This window comes from Crotalus tigris, unplaced genomic scaffold, assembly GCF_016545835.1.
Source record: "Crotalus tigris isolate CLP2741 ecotype Arizona unplaced genomic scaffold, ASM1654583v1 scf7180000018006.973166, whole genome shotgun sequence".
NCBI classification, from domain to species: Eukaryota; Metazoa; Chordata; class Lepidosauria; order Squamata; family Viperidae; genus Crotalus; species Crotalus tigris.
The window spans coordinates 222,109-249,578 of NW_024096771.1; the positions used below are offsets into that span (position 1 = coordinate 222,109).

The following is a 27,470-nucleotide window of genomic DNA, read 5'->3' on the forward strand; positions in this document are numbered from 1 at the left end:
CAAGACACCTGCCTGTCCGCCCGGCAGCGCTCTTCCTCCTGTCCAAGGTTTTCATTGTTGTGAGCATTTCTGTTGAGGATTGGCAGCGGGGGTGAGGTGGGGGAGGTGTTTGGTTTTTATTCCTGTCTGCTGGGTGGTTGCAGCAGGTTTTGGTCACTTCACATGACCCTGGGACACTGTGACCGTCAGAAATATGAATCAGTTGCCAAGCATCTGAACGTAAATCACAAATTCCTGGAGATTCTGCAACATTCCAGCTGATCGGCGCTTCTTCTGGGCTCAGCAGAAGCGCCAGGATCAGCAACGAGCTCCAGCTGGAGCCTGGCGCTGATCCTGGTGCTTCCACTGAGCCCTGACAGCCCCGAAGCGCCAATCAGCTGGAAAGTGGCACTGATCCTGGCGCTTCCTCTGAGCCATGACAGCCCTGCAGTTCCAGCCATCTCTCGCTCAGGCTTGTGTGGTGCTGCCACTGGTTCAGCTCATTCCCCTCCCCCGCTACCACTTTTCTAGGATGTCGCCTACCACCTGCCAGGTGCCAATGTACCACAGGTGGTATCCGTACCACTGGTTGAAAAGCCTTGTTCTAGATAATATTTAAGAAGGAATGCATCACATCTTTTTTATACTAATAAAGGAGAATATTTGTGCTCAGGATTGAAATGAGGGGCCCTTGGTGCTCTCAGAGCTTGCTTGTTTTCTTACAGACGTTTCATTATCCTAACTAGGTAACATCATCAGTGCTAGTAAGGAGTGCTATCTGCTGTCAGTTTATATTCTAGTGACTTGCCTGTCAGTGTTTGTGGGAAAGATCTTAGAGATTCTTTGATTGGGCCGTTTGCTGTTGGCTTCTTTGGCCGTTCCTTGATTGGGGTATTGTTTACTTGACTGTTGATCTGATGTTGGAGCTAATCTATGCTGGTCTGGGTGCTGATTGCTGGTGAAGAAGTGTTAGGGTCTTTTTGTTCCTTTTTGGGCTGGGTAACAGTCTCTTTTGTATAGTCTATAGATGTTGTTAATATCAATGTATCTATTGATGGCTGATTTGTCAGAATGCTAGGCTTCTACAAATTCCCTGGCATTTTTGGACTCGGCTTGGTCTAGGATGGTCCCATTTTCCCAATTGAAACTAAAGAAAATTTCACAACATATAGACAGATTTAACCATAGTTAAATCCTAGACCAGGGATAGGCAACCTTGGCTCTTTTATGACTCGTGGACTTCAACTCCCAGAATTCCTGAGCCAGCTATGCTGGCTCAGGAATTCTGGGAATTGAAGCCCACGAGTCATAAAAGAGCCAAGGTTGCCTACCCCTGTCCTAGACCAAGCCAGGTCCAAAAATGCCAGGGAATTTGTAGAAGCCTGGCACTCTGACAAATCAGCCATCAATAGATACATACAGTAGACATTAACAACATCTATAGACTAGGCAAAAGAGACTATCACCCAGCCCAAAACGGAATGAAAAGACCCAAGCATCTTTGAGGAAAGAGCCTAGCAATGTTGATATGCTGACTTACCCAATGGTGCCCCATATTCTTATATTTTACATGCCTCATTACAATAGCATTTTAAATAATGCTAAGCTTTAAAGAAATTTAAGTCAGTTTTTTTTACAAAAACAAGACTTTGCAAAAGTAATATTCTTCAACTATAACAATTTACTCAAAATTGTGGATGCCAATTTCTGTTAACAGCAATTAAGAAACATGAAAAATGTTCAAAAGAATATAAGGACACTTTTAAAAGCAACCCACATATTTTATTGGGAATGGTAATAAAAATCTAATACTAGAGGCCAATTTAGAACTAACTCCATTCACTAAAATTCAGCATCTGTTTCTTCAAGCAGAATTTCACCGAAGAAGTTATTTAGGACAAACTGACAGACTTTTATCAAAAAGTTAAGGATATGTGGAAGAAATTGTGAAAAAATATCTCCAGGTAGCCCTTCTTTCTTATTTTATAAATCAACAAGGTATACAGCATCATACAAATTTTACTATAAGTATATACTAACATATATACATACATTTCTTTGAAGAGCAAAACAAAACTTGATATTTAGATTCTCATTCACAATGAATAGAAAAGTATATTTTTATCTTCATGAATAATTTTCTTTCTGCCTATCCATCCATTCTTAAAAACAACAATAACAGACTACTAAGAAATTCTAATGAACTTAGAAATGCTTTGGAGTCCCAGCAGCAGAACTACTCTCTGCCAAATAGTCTTGTTGTTTCCTTTATTAGCTGGATTCATCTATTTTTCTCCGACAATATGGGCAACAATTATGCTGGAGCACCAGGAGCTCATAATCTTCTGAATGAAACATCTGTAAATGAAAGTTGCAAGATGGACTCAATAGATGTTAACAGGGTAGTGGGAAAGTGAGTAGATGGGATTATCTAAAGACAATTTCTGGTCTTTCCTTTCAGTGCATTATCCCCTACATATACTATTCTGCACGGAGATGATTGCAGGCTTATTCCTTTGCCAGCACAGCCCTTCTGTTCTTTCCACGGGATAAATATCTTCTAGGCCAGAGGATAAATGAAGATGAAATAAAAATAGCAACATACTGCAACCCATGAAAAAAAAATATGTCAATATCTTGGGATAGTACATTGCCAATTTTAAAATGATTAAGATTCCAAAAAAAGAAAAAAAAGGAATGAATTTAGATTGTACAATGAGTAAATGTGGAGTTATTTGCAAATTTAACTCTATCGCATTTGGATCTTATGACAACTGGGATATGATTCCTACTATGGAAGGAATAATCTTTCTTGAACTAATGATTCCGAATGGGTCATTCTACTTTTTATGCTGCAAAGATTAAATCTCTGCCAAGAAATGTGACAGAATGTCCGCGTCTCTTTATATGTCAGAGCCTTTGATCCTTCTATTTAAAAGAAAAATCCCTCTGTATATGAGTACATCTATACAGCTGAAGTTACAGTGGCTGGTACATCTAATGAAATAGGCTTTAGACCAGAAAATGTATGTTGCAATACATCTACTATTCTTTAAGGTATTATGGCATTTTTGCACCGCTTCTGCTACAAGCAGATTAACACAATCATCCCTCTTGAAACAATACATCTATAATTTCATGAATGACTTGCGTTTGTACAGAAGTGTTCATTTTAAAAATATTAATGCACAATTGCTACTCTCCATGAATAAATGGCAGTACTTGAGACATCTTAAGCACAAATTCTCAGCCATATCACAAAATGTCCCCTTAAAAGATTAAACCATTGCAGGCCATGCATACTAAAAAAAAAAACCCACAAGGGGCTATTCAAAGTTGTTGAATACAAACTAATTGCCATATAACCATTAAGTATCCTGTGTCTTTCTGCTTTTAATTTCATATAACCTGATTGACTGGTTAGAGTTATGCACCAAATAGTCAGACAAGGAAGAAAGAAATCGCCAAAGCGAAGTGTAATTATTCTTCTCCTCTTTTGCTCAAATAACAGACTCATCAAACTGTCTTTCAGCAGCTGCTTTACTTCATTTTGCAAAATGCTCTGCAGTGATCATGTGCTTGTCATTTTTTTTTCTTATGTGCAGCAGAAAACATATCTAAAAACATTACAATTTTCCCCATTTCCAGGACATATTTTGCTTTTAGCCAGCAAATCTACACCTCCAAATCCTCAGTATTTATATTCATGAATTTTTTTTACAGGTATCTGTTCTTCCTTACCCTTCCACTCACTCCCCTCCCAAAATCTTACTCAAATACCTGAAAGCAGAAAGAACACATGGTAATGGGATTGTCTGGAAGGAGGGACCGGAAGTACTGCCATTGCAATGGCTTTGACCAGCGTTTAATCAACACATCTCTCCTGCTCATGGATTTGAGAATTGCGCGGTTCACTACGACAGGGACATATTCAGAGCCACCTTGCTGCAGGAAAAGAATAATTACAGAAAGAAAACAAATGCTTGAGACTGGTGGAGGCCATTGGAATGATAAAGATCATTTCAGAAACTGTGTACGGGTTATTACTTTTGATTTTAATTTGCATATACTGAGGCTGTATTTACACTGAGCTATCAGTTCCTATTCAGTTCTGTATTTAGCCCTGGAACTATTCCTAGTTTGAAAAGCCTGCACATAGTCCTCCTGCAATGAAATCTGGAAAACGCTGAAGATGGCATGTTGGAGTCTCTTTCAGCTTAGTCATCTTCTACCCCAGAAGAAATCTGTTCTGTCATCTAAGGTACACATATGTCTATGGAGATTCTCAGTCATCCCAAAGATGCTTTTTCACAAGGCAACTGGACTTTCTTGTTTTTTTCTTTTCCTTTTTTTTTCTTTGAAAACATTTCACTTCTCATCCAGAAGCTTCTTCAGCTCTGACTGGATGGTGGGGAATGGAAAGATTTATACTCCTTGCAGACAGCTGGTCATTTCATTTTTTAAATGTGTCCTTAGAGCTGCCTGGAGGCTCATCTGTTTTCTTCAGGGTCACCTGAGTAGTGCAAATGGGTGTGGAGCCTTCTTGGAACTGTTGAAAGGACTGTGTTGTAGACTGGAGATAAATGGTGTCAGATCCCTCCCCGTTTATTGAGAGAGGGCTGTTCAATTTTGACATAGATAGCCTCTTTGACCACTCTTTCAAACCAGTGGTCCTCTCTGTCCAAAATGTGGACTTTGCTGTCTTCAAAAGAGTGGCCTTTGCAGATGGACTGCTGAGGTACAGATAAATGACTGGAATATGCTCACTAAGTTTATTATGACACAACCTCTAAGGTTTATGGACGTATAATAAAGGAAAAACACCCCAATTAATCTTGTGTCTTTAGGAGATGACTGGAATACCACAAACATTCCAGACTTAGCTGAGCCCCCAAGCATTGCATGTGCACATCACGCTGGCTGAGGAATTCTGGGAGTTGAAGTCCACAAATCATAAAAGGGCCAAGTTTGAAGACCCCTGCACTAGAGTATTAGTGTTATTCCACTAGTGCTCTATGATGTCACCATTTTTAGATAGTGTTTTTTTATTCCTCCAAAAGTTCTCTCCCCCTTCCCCCCCCCCCCCCAAGTCCAGGCTTTCATGCAGCTCTGGGATTGCCTTTGATGGACCACACTTCATTTTGAAAGTGACTGACATACATTTTCTAATTAGAAACAGAAGCCTTGTAATCACTATTACCCATCATTTAGAACTTGAAAATATTATTACCCTGTCTAAGTGCAATTTAGAGATCTCTTCACTTAAGGTTCAATGGCAACTAAATCTTTATGTAGGCAGAAGGTGATAGTAAACTAACAAATGTAAAGTTGGGGCTGATCCCCATGAAATGCCCAAAATAAAAACTGCCCATTTATGGAGATGGCAAGTTATGCCTCAGAGTCATCTAGCCAGTGTAAAAAATAGTAAAATAAATTGTAATAGTACTTTTTACCCTTAATTTTTTCTAAAGCTACCATTAAAATTTGTTCAATATGTATGTTCTACAAATGATAAAAAAGCATTCCTTCTTAGCATAATAACTTCTTAGGCCACCCTCCTGTTTCTGCAACAGTAATATATATTTGCCTGCGGGATATCCAGCTGCTTCTTTAGTTCTTTATTCATCTTAAAAGTTAATTTAATTTTAAGGAGAGATGGGATAAGTACTTCATAAATAAGCCACCAGATAAACATCATAATCATCATGGCCGATGTGAATACCATCTCCTCATTAATGAATTTTAGGCACTTTTGCAGTGTGATGCACAACCTATTCAAGCTGCCTGGTATGAGAACTGTGATTCAGCCAAACCAGCAATTACATAAGCCATTCCTGTCAGATATATCAAGGGAATTTTAAAAAGGTCAGACAAATCAAGGCAACATTTGTATTCTATGGGAGAGATCTGGTAGAAAAACATAAAATATTATTAATGAAAGGGAATGATGGTATGAAAAGCATGTTTGCTGTAGAAAATCCCCTAGGTCTACATTTCTGTAACTAATCAACAGTCTAAAGAAAACAATTGAATGAAGAGACAGTTCAGGAAAACAAGAAATTGAAAAGAAAACAAGAAATTGCTTACAACCTCAAAACTCAATTTTGCTGTAAATGGATCATCTTCCTCAATCTCGTCCACTTTATAAAGAAGTCTCATTGTTTGCACACCTAGAAGCATGTGTTAGGGAGAAAATAAGTTCTAAAAGACATTACACAATTACACTAGGAGCAAAGGCAAGCAGTGGAAACTGAGTGATTTCCAACCCTGGTTTCAACTTTTCCTTATCTCCAATGAGAAAAACTATGAATGTACATTTTATTTTCATAATTCCTGATACAGTGATTTGTTTAGAAATATGAACATCTGCGGATGAAAGACAAAGGTTAGCAAATAAGCAGGGGCCCCTGAAAGAGAGAAGGTAGCTAGAAGGAGTGGAGCTAATATTTTGTATTCTGTGAATGAGGAAAACTCCCATTCCCAGTTCCAGTACTGGAGAAAACACAATACTTCATGATTTGTTCTGAAACAAAATCAAAAAATTCCTGTAACATTACTACACTTTCTTTCTTTGCACCCTAGCAGTTTGTTTGTTTTTTTACAGTGACACAATGAGTCCTTTACACACCGATCTCTATCTCTTTGGCTCCATGCCTTTATAACGCAGCCAGACATCAATAGAGAACATAGGACTTAACCTGTAATAATTAGAACTGTACAATTACCACCAATGCTGAGTTTCAAAGTAAATCCAAGTTGCTTTTCCTAGGCTACAGAATGGAGCTTTTTTTTTTTTAACTGTTCTCAAATAATTGTTATACTTAACATTTTTATCTTTTTACTAAAAAAATAAAAATTATATAGCATTACTACAGATTTGCCAGAATAACACGCTTATCCCAAATAACTGCTAGGAAGGATACCATTACTCATTTGTTCTTGCCATTCACTGCCTCTTTTGTTTAGTCTGGGTACTTCTAGATCAATCAGAGCAACAGCTTCTTCATCAGTTATTCCATCTTCCAAGTAGAATTCAACCAGATGCAAGACATCTGAAGTGGTTGCAGGAGAAAAAAAAACAAAAAACGGTTAATCCTCAGAACAGCTGCAAAGCCCATGATATCCATTCTAGAGATAAACAGAACACTTCTGGACATACACTTACACACACAAAATGCAAACAAAACACAATCCCGCTAGTTTAATATCATTCATACACTCCTCTCACGTACAGGATACCAAAGGCCATCATCTAGTTCCGGTTTTTGGATACATTTTGTTAAAAGCCAGTTTGGCTCTGAGAAGATAACAAGTCTTTAAAGAGCACCATTGAGATGTCATAGGATTAACCGATACAGCAATAGAACTTTTTTCTGTGAATATTATGAGAAGCAGTACTAAATGGGAAGGCAAGGATTGCAAGGCACCGAACTAGGAGTCTCACTGAAAAAAATGTAGAGATGTAATATTGTAGAAAAATGTAATATTCCAACGCACCATAAGAGGAAGCAGCAAAGACAAAAGGTTGCCTGCAATTAATGCAGACATTCCCCAGATTGTTCAGTAAGGGGTTGTGGGTGGAGCACCTGTAACATAAAGGCACCAGCTCCTGCAAAGAAACACAGAGAGGCAAAGTCACTGCTAGCCAGCCACAATAATCTAAACATCTGAATTAAACCCAAGGAAGAGTGAATGGCTATTCTTCAAACACTCCAGCCCATTACCCCATTTCTTAGAGGCCAGTCTAAAGTGATTTCCAATACTGGCTGGTAATGCAAGACCTCTAAGGAAGATACCCAACAAACCTGATGCAAATAGGAAGTAATCAGTCAAGACATATGATAAATACAGAAATAAATGTACAGTAAGTCCCTATTTATTTGAGTGTACCAGCACATCAAAACTTATAAAATGGAAGAAAGGATCTAAAGTAACACATACCTGTTGCTTTAAAAATGACTTTTAAAATTACAAGTGTCTTATTTGGATTCTACAAAGCAGGGGTCCCCAACACCCGGTCCGTGGACCAGCACTGCAGCATGCCAGCAAGCAGGCCTCACAAACAAGCAAAGCTCCATCCTCAGGATGCAGGCAGTATTCAAAACCACACCCCCTCTGGTCCGTGGAAAAAACCTTTCTTCATGGCACCAGTCCCCGGGTGGCCAAAAGGTTGGGGACCTCTGCTATAAAGCATGATAAGTCTTATATTCTGAAGACCTGTAGAAGAGTCTTCCAGATCCAGAGAGCAACTACAAATGCAAGCTTAGAAATGTGCACATTTTTATTTGTTTCATTATATACAAGGATTTTCTGAGTCAATTAGAATTGTGAAAAAACCAGAAGTCCAATAATTCATCCTCTTGATACTCCAGCCCCAAGCTGTTTGAGCCACAATTAGTTTAGCTTCAACGTTTAAAAAGGCATTTTAAAGTCATTGGGGGGATAGTCTTTACCAAAAAGAAAAGACTCACAACAGAGAAAAAGAAAAATTATTCATTTTCTGTCCAACAGGCCATGTAATCACAAATAGCAGAAAGGACTTTGGGAAATGATAATTGCCACTTTTAATTTTCAAAAATCAAAAGCTTCATATGCACTCCAGGGCGCAATCTGCTTAGCCAAAATTAACAGTGAGAACTTTAGCTAAATTCGATAGATTATTAAATCTGTTTAATACGTTCTAGAGAGTCCTTGCTTTAGTGACTGTCTCATTTAACAACCATTTGTAGTTACGACTGTGATGAAAAAGTAATTTTATGATCAATCCTTGCATTTACAATCTTCACAATTCTTTAAAACAAAGGAAAGCTGAAGTAAGTTCATAAGCACAGTGTTGGTTTCACTTAGCAACTGCTTTTCTTAATGATCCAGTTGCTGGTCTCAGTGATGGTCACTAAATGAAGACTATCGCTATGTCACTTTATATAACAACCAGTTCAAGAGTCTGAGCATCTTACAAGAATAAAGAATATAACAAAAGTCAACCTTAATCAGCCAAAACTGAAAGATCCTTATCCTTTAACCAACCTATAAAATACAGTAGCTTAATCACTAGAAAGTCTCATATATAGAGATTAAAAATCAAACTCAAGCTTGAACTAAACCGTATATACACCTGTGCAGAAATTCAACAAGGAGAATTCCAGATGTATCTCGTGGGCAAGATGTTCCAACACAAGAAAGCCTGCATGTGCATTTGCCTTTGAATTCTTATAAGGATGAGACAGAAAGCATCCCTTCCCTTCAGACATGAATGGTTGAAAGAGATTTTATTTGGAAAAGTTAGTCTTTAAGGCATTCTGATACAAGCAGTGTAGAGCTTTATAGTCTAAAAACAGCACTTTGAAGTAGATTCAAAACTATACTGATAACCAGCACAGCTGAAGAACAGGTGAGAGATAGCAAGCTGAAAATGAATCCAGATAAGACAGAGGTATTGCGGATAAATAGGAAATAAGATTACACTATAGCCAAATAGTGAGGTTTGCAGATTGGAGAAGTTCATTTATTCTCAGGTGTCACTGGATAAGCATCTTTTATGATTGGCTGTCAACTTGCTTACAATGGCGCAATTTAAATTATAGGTATGGACCTTTAAAGAGCTAAATGATTTAGGGCCCAAATGTTTAAATAACTGACTATTCCATTACAAACCAGTTCAATTATTAAATTCAGCAGAAGACTTTCTTAAAAATGCTTTTGTGCTCAGGATTCATCATTCTGGGCCTCAAGGAGAAGGCTTGCATTGTTCTGAATCGATGGGATATGGGCCCTCAGGAACCATACTAGGCCTCACTCTCTCTGTGCTTACAAAATGGTAAAAGTACACCTTCACAACTGTAAAATGGACTTAGTGTTAAATGTTATTGTTAACTTTAATCTTTCATTTTTAACTTTTTGGATCCCATTTTTGTTTAATTTTTGTTAAACAAAAATTGAGTGCTCCCTAGAGCTGAAAGGCGGGGTATAAAGCAAACACAAATAAATATTACATTCTTCCTGTTTTTCTTTTACATCAGGACAGACCTAGACATAAAAATGGGAAATTGGGACTGTTAACTTTCTATCATCTTGTAGAACAGGACTGTCTGAGGTATTGCATATATTCTGTTTCCAATCCCTCTAGCATCAAATGAATCCTATGCAACATATTCATTTGTCAGAGAGAGAGTGAACAAAGGTTAGCAAAACAAGGGAGCGTTTGGCTCAGAGGCCTAAGAAACAGGACCTTTGATTCATTAACTTAAACTTCTTTTAGACTGCACCTCAGGCAACTTTGAAGTCCTCTAGGACCTTAGTATTCTGTAGATATTATTTCAGGTGCCCAGATGGAACGAATTTTGTCCTGTTCATTTAAGATTAAGTATTTATAATATCCTATGTAGTTTGACGTGCTCAGCCCCTTTAGGCAGAATGTTAGAAGACATGGACAACTACTCAAAAAAAGAAGGGACACTTTTTAAAAAAAAATGACCTTCAAAAGGTAACAAGTTCTGAACCTTCGTGAGGCTTCACAAAGGAAGCTTCTCAGATTTTATGCCAGGTGCCAACAGGATCCCATGTGTCATGTCAGATATCAAAGCATGGTTGCAATAAAAAGAGGACTTACTTCGCTGTCGTGGAAAGGCTTGGATCGGATCGTCAGGCTTCCCAGTTCAACGGATTTTTGAAATCTGGCTGGGATCTGTAGTCCCTGCAACTTGTCATAGGCATGACGAGCCAATTTATAGGCACCCAGAGCTTTGCTCTGTTTTGCCAGGGCAAATAATGTATTGCTGTAATCAAATTAAGGAACAAAACATACATATGGCAAGCAGGAGAAAACCACATCATTGCTTTCAATCCGGGGAGTCACGAACTAAAGCATAACCAAAACCTTGATGTGAAGGTTGTTTACATAAACAAAATACAAAACAACTGCTTGAATACCAATGGCTTTTTGAATGAACAAGGGAAATGGAACGATTCAGAAATGAACTTATTTAACGTCAGGCTTAGCAATATCTGCATAGAAAAGACAATGATTTTTTTTTTTGTAAGGAAGGAAAACACCGTACATCTCTGGGGACAAAAATGCCGAAAACATTACTTGCAAAGACCAGCGAATAGGCAGCCCTGCTTTTCAAATGCAAACTCCAATGTGCAGTGTAAAACAAACATGCTATGTTCAATTGACAGGTGACCAGACAACCATCAAGAGGATAAATGTGCTGTTGAGATAAATCTGATCGTATAAATTCAGCTTCACGAGCTTAAATTTAGCTTGCTTAATTGGATTCTAAACCTTTCACCCAATATCAGGAAGGAAAATAGTAGGGGCAAATTGTCAAGTATCACTCTTGTGTTTCTCCTACTCTCAGTCACAAAAGACCAAGTTATCTGCAATCTTCACTGGCCTCTTCACCAGACACACCAATAAGACAGTAGATCGTTTACACTTTAGCTTAACCCTGATAAAGACTCTCCTGGATTCAATTTTTTATTTTATTTATTATTTATCCCCTGCTTTTACTCCTAAGTCCTGCTATGCTGCCTCATTATGATTGGAGGAGAAAGAGGGTTGTTTTGGGGAAGAATGAATGATCAAAGAATATCAAGAGTAGACTTCAAGAGTGCATCTCCCAGAAAGGTCACCCAAAGGGTGAAGGTCATCCCAGTTTCCCAGCTAAAGCAAAAAGGCACTTACTGTATGTCAGACAGCAATGATACTGGAAAATGCTGGAGGCAGGGGATCATTTTAGTGATAACCGGAGACTATCATGCAGGAGACCAAATCAAACCATTAAAAAGAAAATTAGGTCTGTTCCAAGCCAGCTTTGAAAGAACACAGGACAGTTGCCTAAAGCAGAGGTAGATTTTGACTTTAACTCTGCCACAAAGAAGAGGAGAGTCAACTTATTTTGCAAAGCACCAGAGGGCAGGACAAGAAATAATGGATGGAAACTAATCAAGGAGAGAAGCAACCTGGAATTAAGGTAAAAGCTTTCTAACGGTGAGGACAATTAACCAGTGGAACAGTTTGCCTTCAGAAATCGTGGGTGCTCCATCACTGGAAGTTTTTAAGAAAACACTGGACAGCCACCTGTCTGAAATGGTATAAGGTCTCCTGCTTGAGCAGAGGGTTGGATTAGAAGACCTCCAAGGTCCCTTCCAGCTCTATTTTGATTGACTTAGGACTGGTCGCTTAGCAACCATTCAAAGTTACAACAGATCTTATGACCTGTTTTGAAGTTCTGATGGTTGCTCCCCCTGAAGTCATGTGATCGTATTTTAGGTGCTTGCTGTCCATTCCACACTTACGACTGCATGACTGTGATGTACATTTTTGCCATAAACTTGTGTTTGTTTTCAGTTTTCTACAAAAATGCCCCATAGCAAACAATGGGCTCACTAAATAATCGCCACCAAAAAAAGATTGCCATAAAAGCAGGTTGGTCACAGGATGGCCCACTTTACAAATGTCACAACTTATGATCATAATGGGCAGGCTTCATTATGGTCCAAAGCTGAAGACTACCTGCAGTATTCCATATTTGGTGGTGATGTTATTATCAAACCAGCACTGGGTGGAAGCAGAAAGGGTCAACAACTTTTCAAAAGCACCTGAAGCTTTTGTTCAGGAAGATTTGCAGAGATCTTTTCCACTTTAGCTGGAGAACATTTGTTTACTTGAAGACTTTAATTTTTTACTTGAAACTTCTAACAGAGTCGATTGAGAAAGCCACAGAATTTTTTTTAAAAGGGGGGAGGGACTTTGACTAAATATAAAGGGTCTAGAGTCACCTAGAGTTCGCCCCAAATACTGAGATGTGCAATGTATACGTTATTTAAATATATAGCACTAAAATAATGACAACTGGTACAGCAACCAGTCTTAAAGTGGTGGATAGTTTCTGCTTTTTTAGGACTGACAATCAACTATAAAGGAATCAACAATCTGCAGATTAATAATTGGTAGGGTAGAAATGAAAACCTTGGAAATGATATTCAGGTGCCAGAATGTGTCTATACTTACAAGGATGAGAATTATGCCTGCAATTATTTTACCTGTGATAATCTATAGAAGCAAAAGATGCACTTTGAAAAAGCAGAATTGAATGGGTGATGCTTTTGAATTTCTCCAAACATCACTCTTGAGAATACCATGAACAAAGAAAATGTTAAAAGCAGAATACTCAGGGACAAATGATCAAATTGACCTCATCTGGACACATACAGAGATTTAGTTCTCTTGAGAGGTTCATAAGGCTGAAAAGGTGGAAAAAAGAGGAGAAAGGGCAACCAGCAGCAAAGAGATAAGAGTTGATTACACCTGAAGAGTCAGGCTGGGAACTGATCATCCGGGAACAGGTCTATCTGTGTAGACACTAAACTGACACTGCTTAATGGCACATAATCAACCTATATCACTATTCAGAGGGCATTTAAATGTATCAACCTATACATCTTGAAACCAAATTATCCGGAAGGTCATTCTGAAAAGAACTGTTACATTGCTGAAAATCAAAAAACTTCCTTAGATCTTGATCTATCTAGACTGTCTTATAATGGTCATTATCCTTGATCCAAACAGGCAAATTGTTTTCTATAATGAGTTCTCTTTGTATCTAGACAGGAATCTTTTTAAGCTGTACTGGAAATGCTAGGGATAGATAGATAAATAGATAGATAGCTAGATAGATAGCTAGATAGCTAGCTAGATAGATAGATAGATAGACAGACAGACAGACACACACACACACACACACACATATATACAGAGTCTGGCTGACTGACTGACTATATATATATATGTATATGTGTATATATATATATATTCCCTCGTGGAAAACTAGAAATCTTTTTCAACATTTAAATTTGAATATATCACCAATTTTGATAGGAAAGAAGATAAAGATGGCTTGATATTCTTTGATATATTGGGAATAAGATAAATGTGATCCGGATGAAGTTAACTCAAATATTGTTTAAAATTTTGATAGGTCTTTCTTTATTTCTTTATTCCATTTCAACACATTTATAGGATATTAAATAATTTTGTCTGGCTGGGCCATTTTCATTCTATAGACAACCTGCTGGGCAAAATAGATTTAATTTTCTACTCTTTCAGATTTATTATGAGATGTTTATTTTGGCTTTGGTTAACAGTTGGAATGAGAAACCTCTGAATTGAACTCTTCTTCAGACTCAAATTGAATGCTATTATGCAACACCACTAAAAACCTGAAAGTATTGAGCTCCTTGTTTATGGATCAATTTCCATTCCTGCAAGATGAAAAGTATTGGGTCACAGTATAATTTTAATTAACATTTAACATGAAAGCTTAACCATTATGGGTCAACTCCAGTTTAAAAATAGGGGTTAATTCAGAAGTTGGGAGTGGGAGGAATAAACTAGGCTTTTCATAACTTAGAATCACAGTATTGAAAGGACATTTATGCCACTGACCCAAATCTACTGTCTACTCCAGAAATTCAAATTTAAAAAACCCAGAGATGCGTATTTAGATTCTTTTTTAAGATGTCTCTTGAAGGGAAAGCTATTCTCTGGATAGTTGGTTCTACAATGCCATTAAACGACAATTAGACGAGTTCTCTAACATTTGACCTTCTGCTTTATGGTTTTTGACCTTTGGTGTTGAAGAGTCCTATGCTGGTATGTGGAAATGACCTTGGGATAAAGGAGAAAGTGTCACAACCAATGGAATTGTCAGACAAGAGGCAGCTTAATCTGTGAAAATAATGTGGGTGTGGCAACCACTTCAAATGGGACCTTCCCCTAGGTTCTTTAGGGGAGAAATGTACTTTCAGACTTGCATGTTTCTGCTAATGTAACTTTACAATAAAGTAGAATTAATCATGCTTCCTATCTGGATTACTTTGCAAGGCTGACAACGTCTGAGAATACCATGGATAGCTAAGAAAGCAAACAAATGAATCATCAAATGAATTAACTCAAAGTTTTCAAATAACCCGTCTCATATTGTTGTATTTTGGACACATTGTACACCACCAGGAGTTATGGTATATACGATGGGCAGTTAATCTTTCAAAGTAATAAATAAAGAGAAAACCTAGCTTTCTGAAGAAGTCTATAATGCTGGGAAAGCTGGAAGGAAAGGAAAAAGGACAATAAGCAGCAAAGTGGATGGGTTCACTTACAGAGGTGATAGATGAACTCTTGGAAGACCTGATGGATCAGTTTGGGGACATGGCTACTAAGAGCTGGCACTGACTTAAATGTCACATAATTAATTCCGTATTTTGCACTCTTGAAGAGATTTAATGTTCTTCTATGTGACATCTTCCTGTATTTGAAGAATGCTATCAGTCACCTTTTCTTGCTGTAAAACATATCCAGATCATTCAATCTTCCTCTATTAGACATACTTTTTGGTCTTATAATTATTCTCATTGCTCTTCTCTGAATCTATTCCACTTCTTATGAATCCTTCTAAAAGATTCATAAGACTCAGAACTTACGTAACACTCAACATTTAGTCTGATTCTAGCAGAATAAAGTGGATGTACTTACTGTGATTTGGAAATCATAATTCTGTTAATACATTTTGCAACCACTTCAGTTCATCTGGTCTTTAAATTCCATGTAAAGAGGTATTCCTGACTATGTGTTTATCAATCTCAAGATTCAATCCTGGTTCCTCATCCCATCTTTATAAATTTCAGATAAAACATACATTTATTTTGGTTGGAGAAGATGGAACCAAAAGTGGAATTTAGTAGTTCTGCCTTATCTTTGGCACTAGTTTGCATGTTGCCATTTTCACCGGGCAGCAGTTAGTGTGATTTTTTTTTTCAGTTCAGCCCCAAATACCTGTCTCTATACTTCCTCTGTAACCTGACTGCATGTGGCCTTTTCCTCTGTGTCCTTTTTGATTTTCAGATTCTCCCTCTGTTAACTACACTGGCTTTTGCTCTCATCCATTTTTCTCATCAGAACAGTGTGGAACTGTGCTTATACTATCTGCTTCTTTAGGAACCCCTACTCATTTTTATTTCCTTTTCCTATTAAGTTCTCCTGCCAGGAGACCTTATTTATGACTGCTATTTATAAATGCTGTTCTACAGCACTTTTCCCCTGACAAAAAGGTTTTTCCTCAAAATGTGTTGGAATCTAGTCTGAAGTATACATACACCATATTCGTTTCTTTTCCATCAGCAAGGCAAGTCAGGAATTTCCTGAAAGAATGATGCTTGAAAGAGCTTAGGCTCGTCTCTCCAAAAATGTCAGGGCAATTAAAAACTATAATTTTTAACTATAATTTCATGCCTCTTTGACAGATTCACTTTCTTTTGGAAGACATCATCTATATCTTCTGTTTGATTGGATGGGTGATAGACATTAGCAACAGTATTACTTTTTCTTTTGTTTTTTGTTTTGGTCCAGTAATTTTAGCTCAGCTCTCTATATCATTGCCAAGTACATTTATTTGGCTTTCTGAACAAGAATGGATATATTTAGTATATAGGGCAACTTCTCTTGCCTTTCTACTCTTTCAGTTAATTCATCTTTCAGTTAATATATTCTACTCCTGAAAGCATTACACCAGGTTTCTGTTACACCCATTAAATCATATTTTTCCCTTTTCCATTTCCCTTTCCAGCTCATCTTGATTATTTCCCATATTCTCAGTATTAATCTATAGATAATGAAAGCCATGAAGCTTATGAGCAAATTTTTTTCCCAACTTCTCTTTGGTGGTTTAAGAGGCCCCATTTCAGCAACACTCTATTTTTTACAGTGCACAACTCTTTACCTGAAGTCCTTACTTTAGCTTTTCTGTGAAATCCTTTCACAGACAGAATTTAATTTAAAACTCTCTTAATCAAACTTGCTATGTTTTGGCCAAATACACTTTTGTCATTTCTTCTGCCAGCAATCCATTATCTAGATAACTTAGACCATGATCTGCAAAACCAAATCTGCCCTGTTGACCTCATTTGCATAGCCAGTTATTAATTTATAGTAGTCTTCTTTTCATTTCCAGTCATCTTCCATGGACAAAAAGCGTAATAAAAATACTCCTCATCCTAGGCTTTTGATCTTGTCACATTCCATGGTGAAATGCTGGAGTTGTTCTTCATGGTATCATTTGTCCCAACATGTATTACTGGGAAGAAGCTGTCGATGGTTTTGATAAAATGTCAAAATTGGCCTGTCAAGTCTTTGATCCTTGACCCTGGCTGACAGCACACTTCCTGCTAGTGGTTTTGTAGGTCCATTTGATGTACAATTATTTCAGTTCTCTGTAGTATTGATTCACAATCTACTTTCACAAAATGCCTTTTTTTTTCTTAGCAGGCATACAGTAGTTGCATCTTCTCAGTCTTTGAGGGATCCAGCATATTAACTCCTGTTCTGTGATGCCTCTTCTTTTTCCTCTGTATGCTTCATCTACAAGGGCCTAAAAGCTGTTTCAAAGTTACAGGAGTACAGAGTATTGCTGTAGCTCTTGCTTTAGGTTATTATTCTCACCCTTCACAGTTAATTATTCTATCATCCTTACAGAAGGCTGCTTCCACTAGCAGGTTGTAGAGCTCCTTTTCTTTGAATGGATACACCTTTGATTTTGTCATCAGCTGCTGAGGACCAATTATTCTCTCCTCCAGTTCCCAGACTTTTTCCACGTGCTTGCATTTTCTTCAAATGTATGCCAAGTTGTTTCCAAACAGGAAGACAAACATGTCACACATTATGCAGGTCAGCACTGAAGAGTCTTATCTATTTGGCTTCATTTTTGCTTCTTAGACCCTTACCCGTTGAAAGTTTTTATTTCTTCTTGTTCCTTTCTCAAAGGGAACCTTAGCCAAAGTACAATTTTTATGTTAAGAATTAAATGTGAAATTCCTTTTAGCTTTCTCTACTCACTCTGTCAGTGAACTGGATGCTGTTATTTGGACCAATTTAGTAGCTATTTTTAAAACCTTTGCATAACTGAAAAAAAAAACCCAATTTGGATTATCTAAGAGTGTTCTTAGCATTTTATTCAATGTCAATACTTCTGTCTTACCATATTTTTAAGATTAAAGATTAACGTGTCTTAATCCTCTGGCCATGGTTGCCTTTGATGCTCCAGAATTGTTCAAAACTTTGAAGACAGGTTCCCATGCCATTATTCTAGAGAAGAGTTTTCCCATACCTGTAGATGGCTGCAGGGCCATCTTATATTGTTTGCTCATAACAAGAGAAGGAGCTTTTAAAACCAAAAATTAATCCCAGATTAGGTCCCTTAGGGAGAAACTATGCCTAGTGAATGAAATACATAAAGAATTCTCTGTCTTTTCTTCCCTATCCAGATACTGTTCCTTTTGCCTCAACTCCATCCAGTTGTGTTTCCATCATTCTCTTTCTTTCCCAATACAGAATAACAGAGTTGGAAGGGAAGCAGGAAACACTATACCATTTCAGACAAATGATATAAGTATATATAGTTGTATAGATAGTAGACACTGGTAACAATATATATAGTATATATAGCTATGTATACGTAGTATATATATTTAATGTTTACTCTCACCCTCTTTCCATCTTTTTTTTTATTCTAACTACTTCTGATGGAAAGGAGAGAAATGTGTGTAAGTACATTGTATTTCTGTGTGGGACAGAATGGATTGAAGAATTAACCTCGTAAATGAAGTACTAAATTTTACAAGCAATTGGTTTTCATTAATAATTATTAATTAATTTTGAATTTTGGATGGGAGATGGGCAAGGAATAAATCCTGTCCCATATATATACTCATATACTTTATATAGGTATAGGTGTGTGTGTGTGTGTGTTGTGTGTGTGTGTGTTTGTGCATGTACCCCCACAAACAAGTGCCTGCCACATGGCATACTGTTAGGAAACTGAGTGTTCTCTCCTGCAGGCTGTGTATTTTTAATGTTTTTTATTGTTTTTAATTATTTTGTTACTTTGTTGTTTGTTATTTTGTTGCGCTATTTTGTTTGTTTGTCTTTATATGATCCTCATTATCATATACATGTGATGGGGGATTATAAAAAATTAGCAATAAAAATCAATTAATCCCATGCACACATTTTTGGGGCAGTGGGGAAGGTAGATCTCTAAAACTAGATTTCATAGGCAAAAAATGGGAGAAACTGGATTTTTGTCTTGTGTCTGTCTGTTTGTGTACCTTTCTTTCTCTTATCTGTTCTTCCTGGAGTGGTGGGCAGGAGAGGGCGTGGATGCTTTAGATTCAGGATTATATTCCTTTAGGGTAATACTGGAAATTACCTTTCTAAAAAAAGTATATGGCACTGGGGTTACTGGAATTAATTACAATTTTCTCTTATTTCAGAGAATTGTTGGAATAATGAACTTGAACGCTCTCTGCTTGTGAACCAGAGGAAGACGGCTTTAAAGAATGTGAGATTAATTTAATTTAAAATGTGGTTAATATAGCAAATAAGTCTATTTCATGTACTGGATGCCTCAAAAAGTGATGAATAAGGACTGGAAGCAATCACCTTGCTGCTGGGAATATAATTTAGAAATTGAAAGATTAACTCACACATCTGCCCTATTATTGTCACATTTGGGCTTGAAATTCACAGAAAAGTTAACACGACTTTAAATTGATTAAACAGTCAAGTTCAAATCAATTTGCTAGTTAAGAGAGTGTATGTTCCATTTGGCTATATCTCCAGCATTTGGAATCAATCAACATAAAAATAAATGGATTTTTCCTGCAGCAAAGATGTCCAAAAATTACTATTACACAATACTAGAAGGACAAATCTACACCTGATTTGCACCAATCAATTCTCATCAACATATGATCAGCCAACACATGATTTATCTAACAAAAGACAAGGAAGTATACTTTCAGATAATCTATTCAAAATATTCGGGAGTTGTTTTGCCCATGAGATAGATTTCCAGTCTTTTTCTTTCCTTTTTTTTTTTTTAGGAGGGAAGTGATAAAATGATATTATTTTATTACCTCTGTTTGTAATTTTCTTTTTTTAAAAAATAGGGCAATGCTATTTTAAAAAGAAGATGCATTTTTCCCAATAATGGAGCTCAGAAAAGTAGCCACACTAATCTACTGCAGCAAAGGCAACTGAGAATCTCACGACAGATCAAAGATATTTATGGGGGCAAAGGTTTTCCTGGGCTAAAGCCCATTTTATCAATTAAAAGGCATATTTTCTAAGCTGTATGTTTTCATGATTTATAAGTGTTTCAAAATTATTTAGGAACTGTTTTATGATATCAAACATAAAACATAGCATTAAAAGATTTGTAGGCTGTGAACTGTAGAAAAGGAATAATCACACAATATAATAATCCTATATTCTTGCAGGATGTAGTACCCAATCCACCACTGAGCCTTCTATTCTGTTCACCAAATAAGTCTTGGATTTGACGTAGGCTTTCCCTTTCTCTTTCAAAGGATACACTTTAGAAATTCCCAAAGGAGTTTCCTTGGTAAGGCTATGAAGTAAAAACCTAGACACGTTGAAGAGTGTTTCGGGTAAGTAGTGATTGAAGGGTTCTTCCTGCAGTGGAAAAATAAAAGTGTATTTCCAGATTTCTACCTTACACACTGAGGTGCAGCAATATCGAGGTAAGAACAGATGATCATAAAGCACACAGAAGAAGTTAGCCATACCGACAATCCCACACCAATCTCCCCATGACAGCAGGCAAGCAAATACGACATCAGTTAATTAACTCGGGAAAGCTTGAGGGTCAAAGAGTGAATTGTAACTATGTAAATATCTTACAGTGCATTTGTGGATGAAGTGATAGGCGTGATAAAGTTCTGCCAAGTGCTGGAAGTGGTGAAACTTCTTTAACATTTCAGTCTTCCTCTCCTCATTGTCTGAAGGAGGAAAAGGCAATATCAGCAGAAAACCTCTGAACAGTTGCCAACCCAATAATGAAAGACTTATGCTGAAAGAACCTTGTATTAATGCTCCTAAACAAATATGCCTCCAACCATAGCTTTTGTAGTTAACTTTACATGAGATATTGTATTTTAAAACAGGAAAATCGAGGCGCAAGTGGCACTGAAACATCATTTGAACATAGCTGGGTGCTATGGCTAACTATGGAATACATTTGCCTTCTAGTTCTAGAAAATCAAACTACAGACGTTACAAGCAAAAAGAACCAGCATCTTCCAACTCAACATTTGGATTTAAACAGCATTTTGGAATTATCTGCTGTTCTCTAGGACAGGGCTTTCAAACCGGTAGTACACATACTACGGGTGGTAATTTGGCACCTGGCCGGTGGTACGTGACTGTCCTAGACAAGTGTAGCGGGGGAGGACAATGAGCTGAAGCGGTGGCAAAACTGCCCAAGCCTGAGGGAGAGACACCCGGAGCTGCAGGGCTGTCAGTGCTCGGCAGAAGCCCAGGATTGCAGCACGCAGCTACAGCTGATCGATGCTTCTGCAGGGCTATGGGGGCTGGGCAGAAGCCCAGGATCGCAGTGCACTTCTGCAGGGTTGTAGGGGCGAGACAGAAGGCCCAGGATCAGCGCTTCTGGTGCACACGGAAGAGAAAAGGAGGGGGCAAGAGAGGAGAGGCTATAAAAGGAGGTTTTGGCGGGAGAGGGAGAAGAAAAAAAAACAATGGGGGGAAGAGAAGGGGACTGCAAAAGAGAGATGGAGAAGCACAGCCTTGAGAAGAATCAACTGGAGGTGCACGGAAGAGAAAAGAGGGGGAGAGGAGAGGCTATAAAAGAAGGGAACAGAAGAAAGGATATAAAAGAAGGGAAAAGAGGATATAAAAGAATGGAAAAGAAGAGAGGATATAAAAGAAGAGGACAGAAGAGAGGATATAAAATAAGGGGAGAAAAGAGGATATAAAAGAAGGGGAGAAAAGAGGATATAAAAGGGGAGAGAAAAAAGGATATAAAAGAAGGAAAGAGAAGAGAGGATATAAAAGAATGGAAGAGAAGAGAGGATATAAAAGAAGGGGAGAGAAGTGAGGATATAAAAGGAGGAGTGAATTTGGTTTCTCCATTGACTTTGTTTGTCAGAAGGTTGCAAAAGGGGATCACATGATCCTGGGACACTGTGACCATCATAAATATGAATCAGTTGCCAAGCATCCAAATGTAGATTGACCCTGGGGATGCTGCAACGGTCATAAGTGTGAAACATGGCCATAAGTCACTTTTTTTCAGTGCCCTTGTAACTTTGAACAGTCACTAAGCGAACTGTTGTAAGTTAAGGACTAGCTATACTTTATCACTTTTTCCCCTTTTTTGGGTCATCAAAATTTTGACACCTTGCTAGGCGACTGGTGGTACTCAAATATTGCCATATCCTAAAAGTGGTACAATCTGTGAAAAGGTTGAAAAGCCCTGCTCTAGCACACTGGTACAAATGTTTACTTAAAAGCTAATCCTACTGAGTTCAGAGGGAGATATTTCTAGTTAACTGAACAGAAGAACAGCTGTAATCTTAGCTCGGTGTACTAGAGACTACTGATCTGTATCTTATGCGTACTTGCAAAATAAAGAAATGTTTGCATAGTGTCACATAATAAAAGACACTCTACTTCAATCTACCATGTTATAATGGTAAAAATTTACTTGGACCTAATTTTATACTAAAGTTCAGCCACAGGTTAGTAAAGAGATAAGGGACAAATTATTTTCTTCTGGCTCAGGCCCAATTTTGCGATATAGAACCTATTGAAATGATTACTGTTTCTTTCAGAAAACTGTTAGATGAATAAGGAAAGATAATGTCTCACATGAGCTTGTGTCACCTGTGGAAGGACAGAAAATGTGGGAAAACAGTGGGTTCTATGTTGATCAGCTATTCTCAACCTCATATGAAAAAATAAAATTATAATACATATAATCTAAAAACTGAACTGATACGAATCTCTCCCAATATCCCCCACCCCACCCCAGAGGTCCTACATAGTGTAATTCACAAAGAACATTCATTGAAGTCCTCAAGAGTACGTCAGACATTGTATTTTCATGTGCGAATAGACAGAAAGTAAACTTGCTAGCATTTCCTTACCTTGAGCTATATCTAAACACTGCATGGACAACATCCAGTAATAATATCCTGCATCATTGAATCGGCTTTCTACCACAGCATTGTGAGTTAATTGTTCCAACACTTTAACAGCTTCAGTCTGTCTGCCAGCTTTATGGAATGCTACAAAGGGGAGTCAAAATAAAGAAAACTGTGATTAAGCTAATGAGCTTGACTAAAATTAAGAAAAAGCACCAAATCTAAACATCAACAACAAAGCATCCAAAAGGATTATGTTCTTCTGTTTTTCTACACTCTGCAAGGAAATTTAATATAGTCCTACATATATTTTTAAACAGAACTCTTGTGGATTATATGATACCCCAAACTTCCTAAATGCATAATCTATCAGGCAAAGAAGCTGCACAATTTCTAGTCACTTGCAAGGTTCTCTTCCTGGTTCCCAATACCTATCACTGAAACAAATGAAGGGTGAATATCAGTATGAATTGTACTTGCTATTACGGTAATAGTGAAAGCCAGGACAACAACGGTTGGATATTTCAAGCTAAGTGGATAATAAAATCAGTATTAATGTCTTCTCACAAAGGAGTATTATAGGTAATCTGTGAAATCTAAAGTGACCTTGGTGTGAAAAAGGGCACACATTTAAGTTTATTTTGTACTGACTTCACAACTAAAACCAAATTAATGATCTATTGGGTGTCCCTGGCAATTACAGAATGGCAGACTGTTTCACAGCTTTCCAGCAAAAAGAATAAAAATTAGGTCTGATCCTTTCACCAATATAAACCCAGGAATTTAGGACACACACCATTCCACACCAGCAGCTACTTATTTTCCCTTAAACATTATGCCTTATATTCACAGTCAAACTGCTACAAAAATAACAGTCCCTTTGCAATTTAAACTCTATCCCAGTATCCCATACAATTGCAGATAGTTTTATGAGCTGTAGGATTGCTTTCATGGCCCTTAGGATGACAGTCTATGAATTAGCAGCAAAGTGCTATACAGTCACAGCATTTCCACACAAAATTATCAGAAAACTAAATAAAATGCACTAGCCCTTTGATGTAAGTTCAGAGAACCTTAAACTGAAAAACAAAACAAAAATCTCTTTTAAAAGAGAGAAAACCATGCAATTTTCAAATCCTAATTAGATCTCTCAAGTTCTTCCAAATGCATATGGCATGTTTATAAGAAATACATCCAATGTATATCACACAGAAATAGCTGCTCTATAAACTACATAAAATGGGACTCTGAAATGTATCTCAGAAAATATTAAAGCTATTCCCAAGTACGCTAGTCTCTTGATAAGCTAGAATATGAATATTTATATTTACAATACCCTTTAATCATAAAAAGTATGAGCACTGACTTTAGTTCATTTAATAAGAGGTACCATGCTATGTGAATGCATAGAAACACTTTGCTAGATATAAATGTAGTATTGTAATAAATTATTTTAAACAAATTGTTTTTAACTAATTTCTTAAAAGAACTTAAAATCTTCTCCATAAATATTAATATATCATTTAGATCATTTAGATCACGGGTGTCTTGTGACATATTGTGATGTATTGCAATGTTTTTTGCCTTTGCGGAGCTGGGATGGGCGTGGCCTAGGCATGACACATCCAGCCCATGGGCTGCCAGTTTGACACCTCTGATTTAGATGATTTGTCTTTTAATTAAAATGTTAAATCAGTCATCAACAGACACAGAAATAAACCACATTTACATACTATTCAAAAGACACAATAAAAAAAATCTAGGAAAGAAACAAAACAAGAACACATCCCCATCAGTATCGAACACTCAGATAAGCAGGGATCAGGCAGAAAACAATATCTTAAGCAAATTACCACCACAGGGAAAACTACACACCCACCAAAACTACTTTATATAAATTGATAGCAAATCCCACATTCACTCATACTGATTATATTACCCGGTTGGGCAATGAAACTTCTGCAAGCAAACAATCAAGTCAGAGAGTAAATTAAACATTTTATTTATTTTTATTTATCAAATTTCTATACCACCCATCTCACCTAAATGACTGTCAGTTCAACTCTGAGCTATAGATATGCTCTTCTATTGAAATCAAATATTAATATATCTCCCACATAAATATTGTGCTTGTTTTTAATTTCAGGAAAGTATCTAATAAACTTTGATTATACCAACTTAATAATAGTAGTATTGACAGTAGCAGTAGCAATATAGTCTTACCTTTTTGAGCCTCTTCAAATCTATCATTTTCTGCCAGCCACCGAGCATACGGAACATAGACATCATCTTTAAATTCAAGGTGCTTTTCACACAAAGCAAAAGCCTGAAGTATAGAATAGGTTCATGCTTAGGAAAATAATTACAGTCTAAAAATGGAACTGAATATTATTGTTTTCAAGTTCAAAGATTTCAGGATTTATTTGTAGCCCTGAAAAGCTACAAAAGCTTGGCATCTAACATACTGATGTCACAGCTCACTAGGTTACCTATATCATTTACAATTAAATAAATTGTCAGATGGCAAATTTCTCAGGCAACTGGTTGATTTATTCTTAAAGCAGTGGTTCTCAACCTGTGGGTCGGGACCCCATTTGGGGTCCAATGACCATTTCACGGGGGTCGCCAAACCACGCTGTCCGCCATTTTTTCCCTTTTTCCTAGCTGTCCTACTCCCTCTTATTGGTGGCCACATCCACTTGGGGGTCACCACAACATGTGGAACTGTATTATGGGGTCATGGCATTAGAAAGGTTGAGAACCACTGTCTTAAAGCATCATTATTACAAAATGGATCTTAATTGTGCTACTGCATATGCTGATGGCGAATTGATTCTTTGATTGCTGATCCTTATATAATCCAATGGCTAACCTCTCCATGTAAAGAAGAAGAGTTATCAACAGACTGACAATACAAAACAAAACAAAACAATCTCCCTAAAAAAAAAAATCCCTAAGGGAGCCCAACAAAAAATGAGGACTGTGACCAGTTTGTTCTGTGTAGCACTTTTATGCTGCCTATGACAGGTAGACTAATTCCCATCTCCTGTCATTCCTGCCAGCTTCTCTTTGCAAATACAGGTATTCCTTAAGTTACAACTATGTGTGCAGTGACTGTTCAAATTTATGGTGGCACCCAAACATAGGAACTTACAAGTGGTCCCTGAAGTTAGGGTCATTGCAGCACCCTCAGGGTCACTTGATCAAAATTTGGGCACTTGGCAGCCTGCCCATATTTATGACTGCAGGGGCACTTCAACTCCCCCGACCTTGCCTATCTCTCCCCCAACTCTGCACTTTGGGCCACTGCTGCCTAGCTGACCTTCACCGTCTTCTTGCTCTCACTGCTAAGGATTGCCTGCCCTGGTCCTTTTCAAGGAAGCTGCTGGCCCCAGAAAGCTTTCTTCTCAAGGTCAGGCATAGATATTTCCTGGCAACACCTGGGGAAGATATCCTCGTGTGACCGGATCTGCCTTGCAGGTACACTTCATCAGCACCAAGTGCAAGAAGACCGCAAAGGGCAACTAGGGCACTGGAGTGCAGGGCAGCAGTGACGAGGGCAAGTGTGTGGCTGGGACTGAATGGGGGCAGCTAAGGCTTCCAGGGGTGATTGTAGTTTTGGTCTTGCTGCTGTGGAAGGTGGGGTTTCTTGGGGCAATTGGCTTTGGGCTGCATGCTGAGGCAACTGGGGCACTGCATCTTCACACTGCACTGTGATTCACGGGCTTCTTGCAGCTCCAGATTTCTGGTGAACCAAGAAGCTCCCAAGCCAGGATGCAGGGCAATCAAAAAGGCTGAGATAAGGGAGATAGGTAGGAGGAAGTTGAAGAGGAGGCAGTCCCTTCCCTTATAGAGGTTCAAGGCTGGGAGGAACTGAGTCCAGAATGGCTTGGATTGGGGTGGGTTCTTGGTTAACAACTGTCAGAATTCAGATAATAGTGGCAACATGAAGTGCTGTTGCAAAGTGATATGGTCACATGTCTTCGTGTTTTACGACTCCATCACTTAGCATTGGAAATTTTGACCCCAATTACTATTGTAAGTCAAGAATTACCTGTATGCAAGTCTTTTTGGCAAGAAGATAAATAGGTACTGACAACCAGTGGTGGGATTCAGCCAGTTCGCACCACTTCGGCAGAACTGGTAGCTAATTTTTTGTTGCCCAGGCCCAGAATGGACTTCCAGAAGCAGAATCTACACAGAGAACCGGTTGTTCACATATTTGAATCCCACCACTGCTGACAACTGCCATTTTTTCTGTTTATATGTACTGCTACCCATCAACCAGTATAGAATAAGTCCCTGCAGATTTTTTGGCAAGAGGTGTTTGACACCACCTGCTGCCTAGGGCTGTGATTGGTCCAAGGTCACCCAGCTTTGAAGCTAAGGAAGGACTAGAACTGATGGGGTCCCGGTTCCTTGCCTGGTGCTTCCAACTACTATACCAAACTGGCTCCCTTATTGGATTAGCA

The 27,470-nt window shown here is 37.9% G+C and overlaps 1 protein-coding gene across 4 annotated transcripts in view; it reads right to left on the reverse strand.

The window, feature by feature from the left end:
• Positions 1–1,739: 1,739 nt before the first annotated feature.
• The window catches only part of IFT122 (intraflagellar transport 122), a 71,080-nt gene continuing 45,349 nt past the window's right edge, over positions 1,740–27,470 (reverse strand). For all 4 annotated transcript variants that reach the window (XM_039346548.1, XM_039346547.1, XM_039346546.1 and 1 more), the window contains 10 exons: positions 25,222–25,324; positions 23,002–23,142; positions 20,738–20,835; positions 20,409–20,509; positions 10,589–10,754; positions 7,477–7,588; positions 6,903–7,031; positions 6,070–6,149; positions 3,760–3,924; positions 1,740–2,337 (listed from right to left, as the gene is read on the reverse strand). In XM_039346548.1, coding sequence (XP_039202482.1) covers positions 2,251–2,337; positions 3,760–3,924; positions 6,070–6,149; positions 6,903–7,031; positions 7,477–7,588; positions 10,589–10,754; positions 20,409–20,509; positions 20,738–20,835; positions 23,002–23,142; positions 25,222–25,324 — 1,182 coding nt within the window. In that variant the 3' untranslated portion in view covers positions 1,740–2,250. The remainder of the gene's footprint in view (positions 2,338–3,759; positions 3,925–6,069; positions 6,150–6,902; positions 7,032–7,476; positions 7,589–10,588; positions 10,755–20,408; positions 20,510–20,737; positions 20,836–23,001; positions 23,143–25,221; positions 25,325–27,470) is intronic.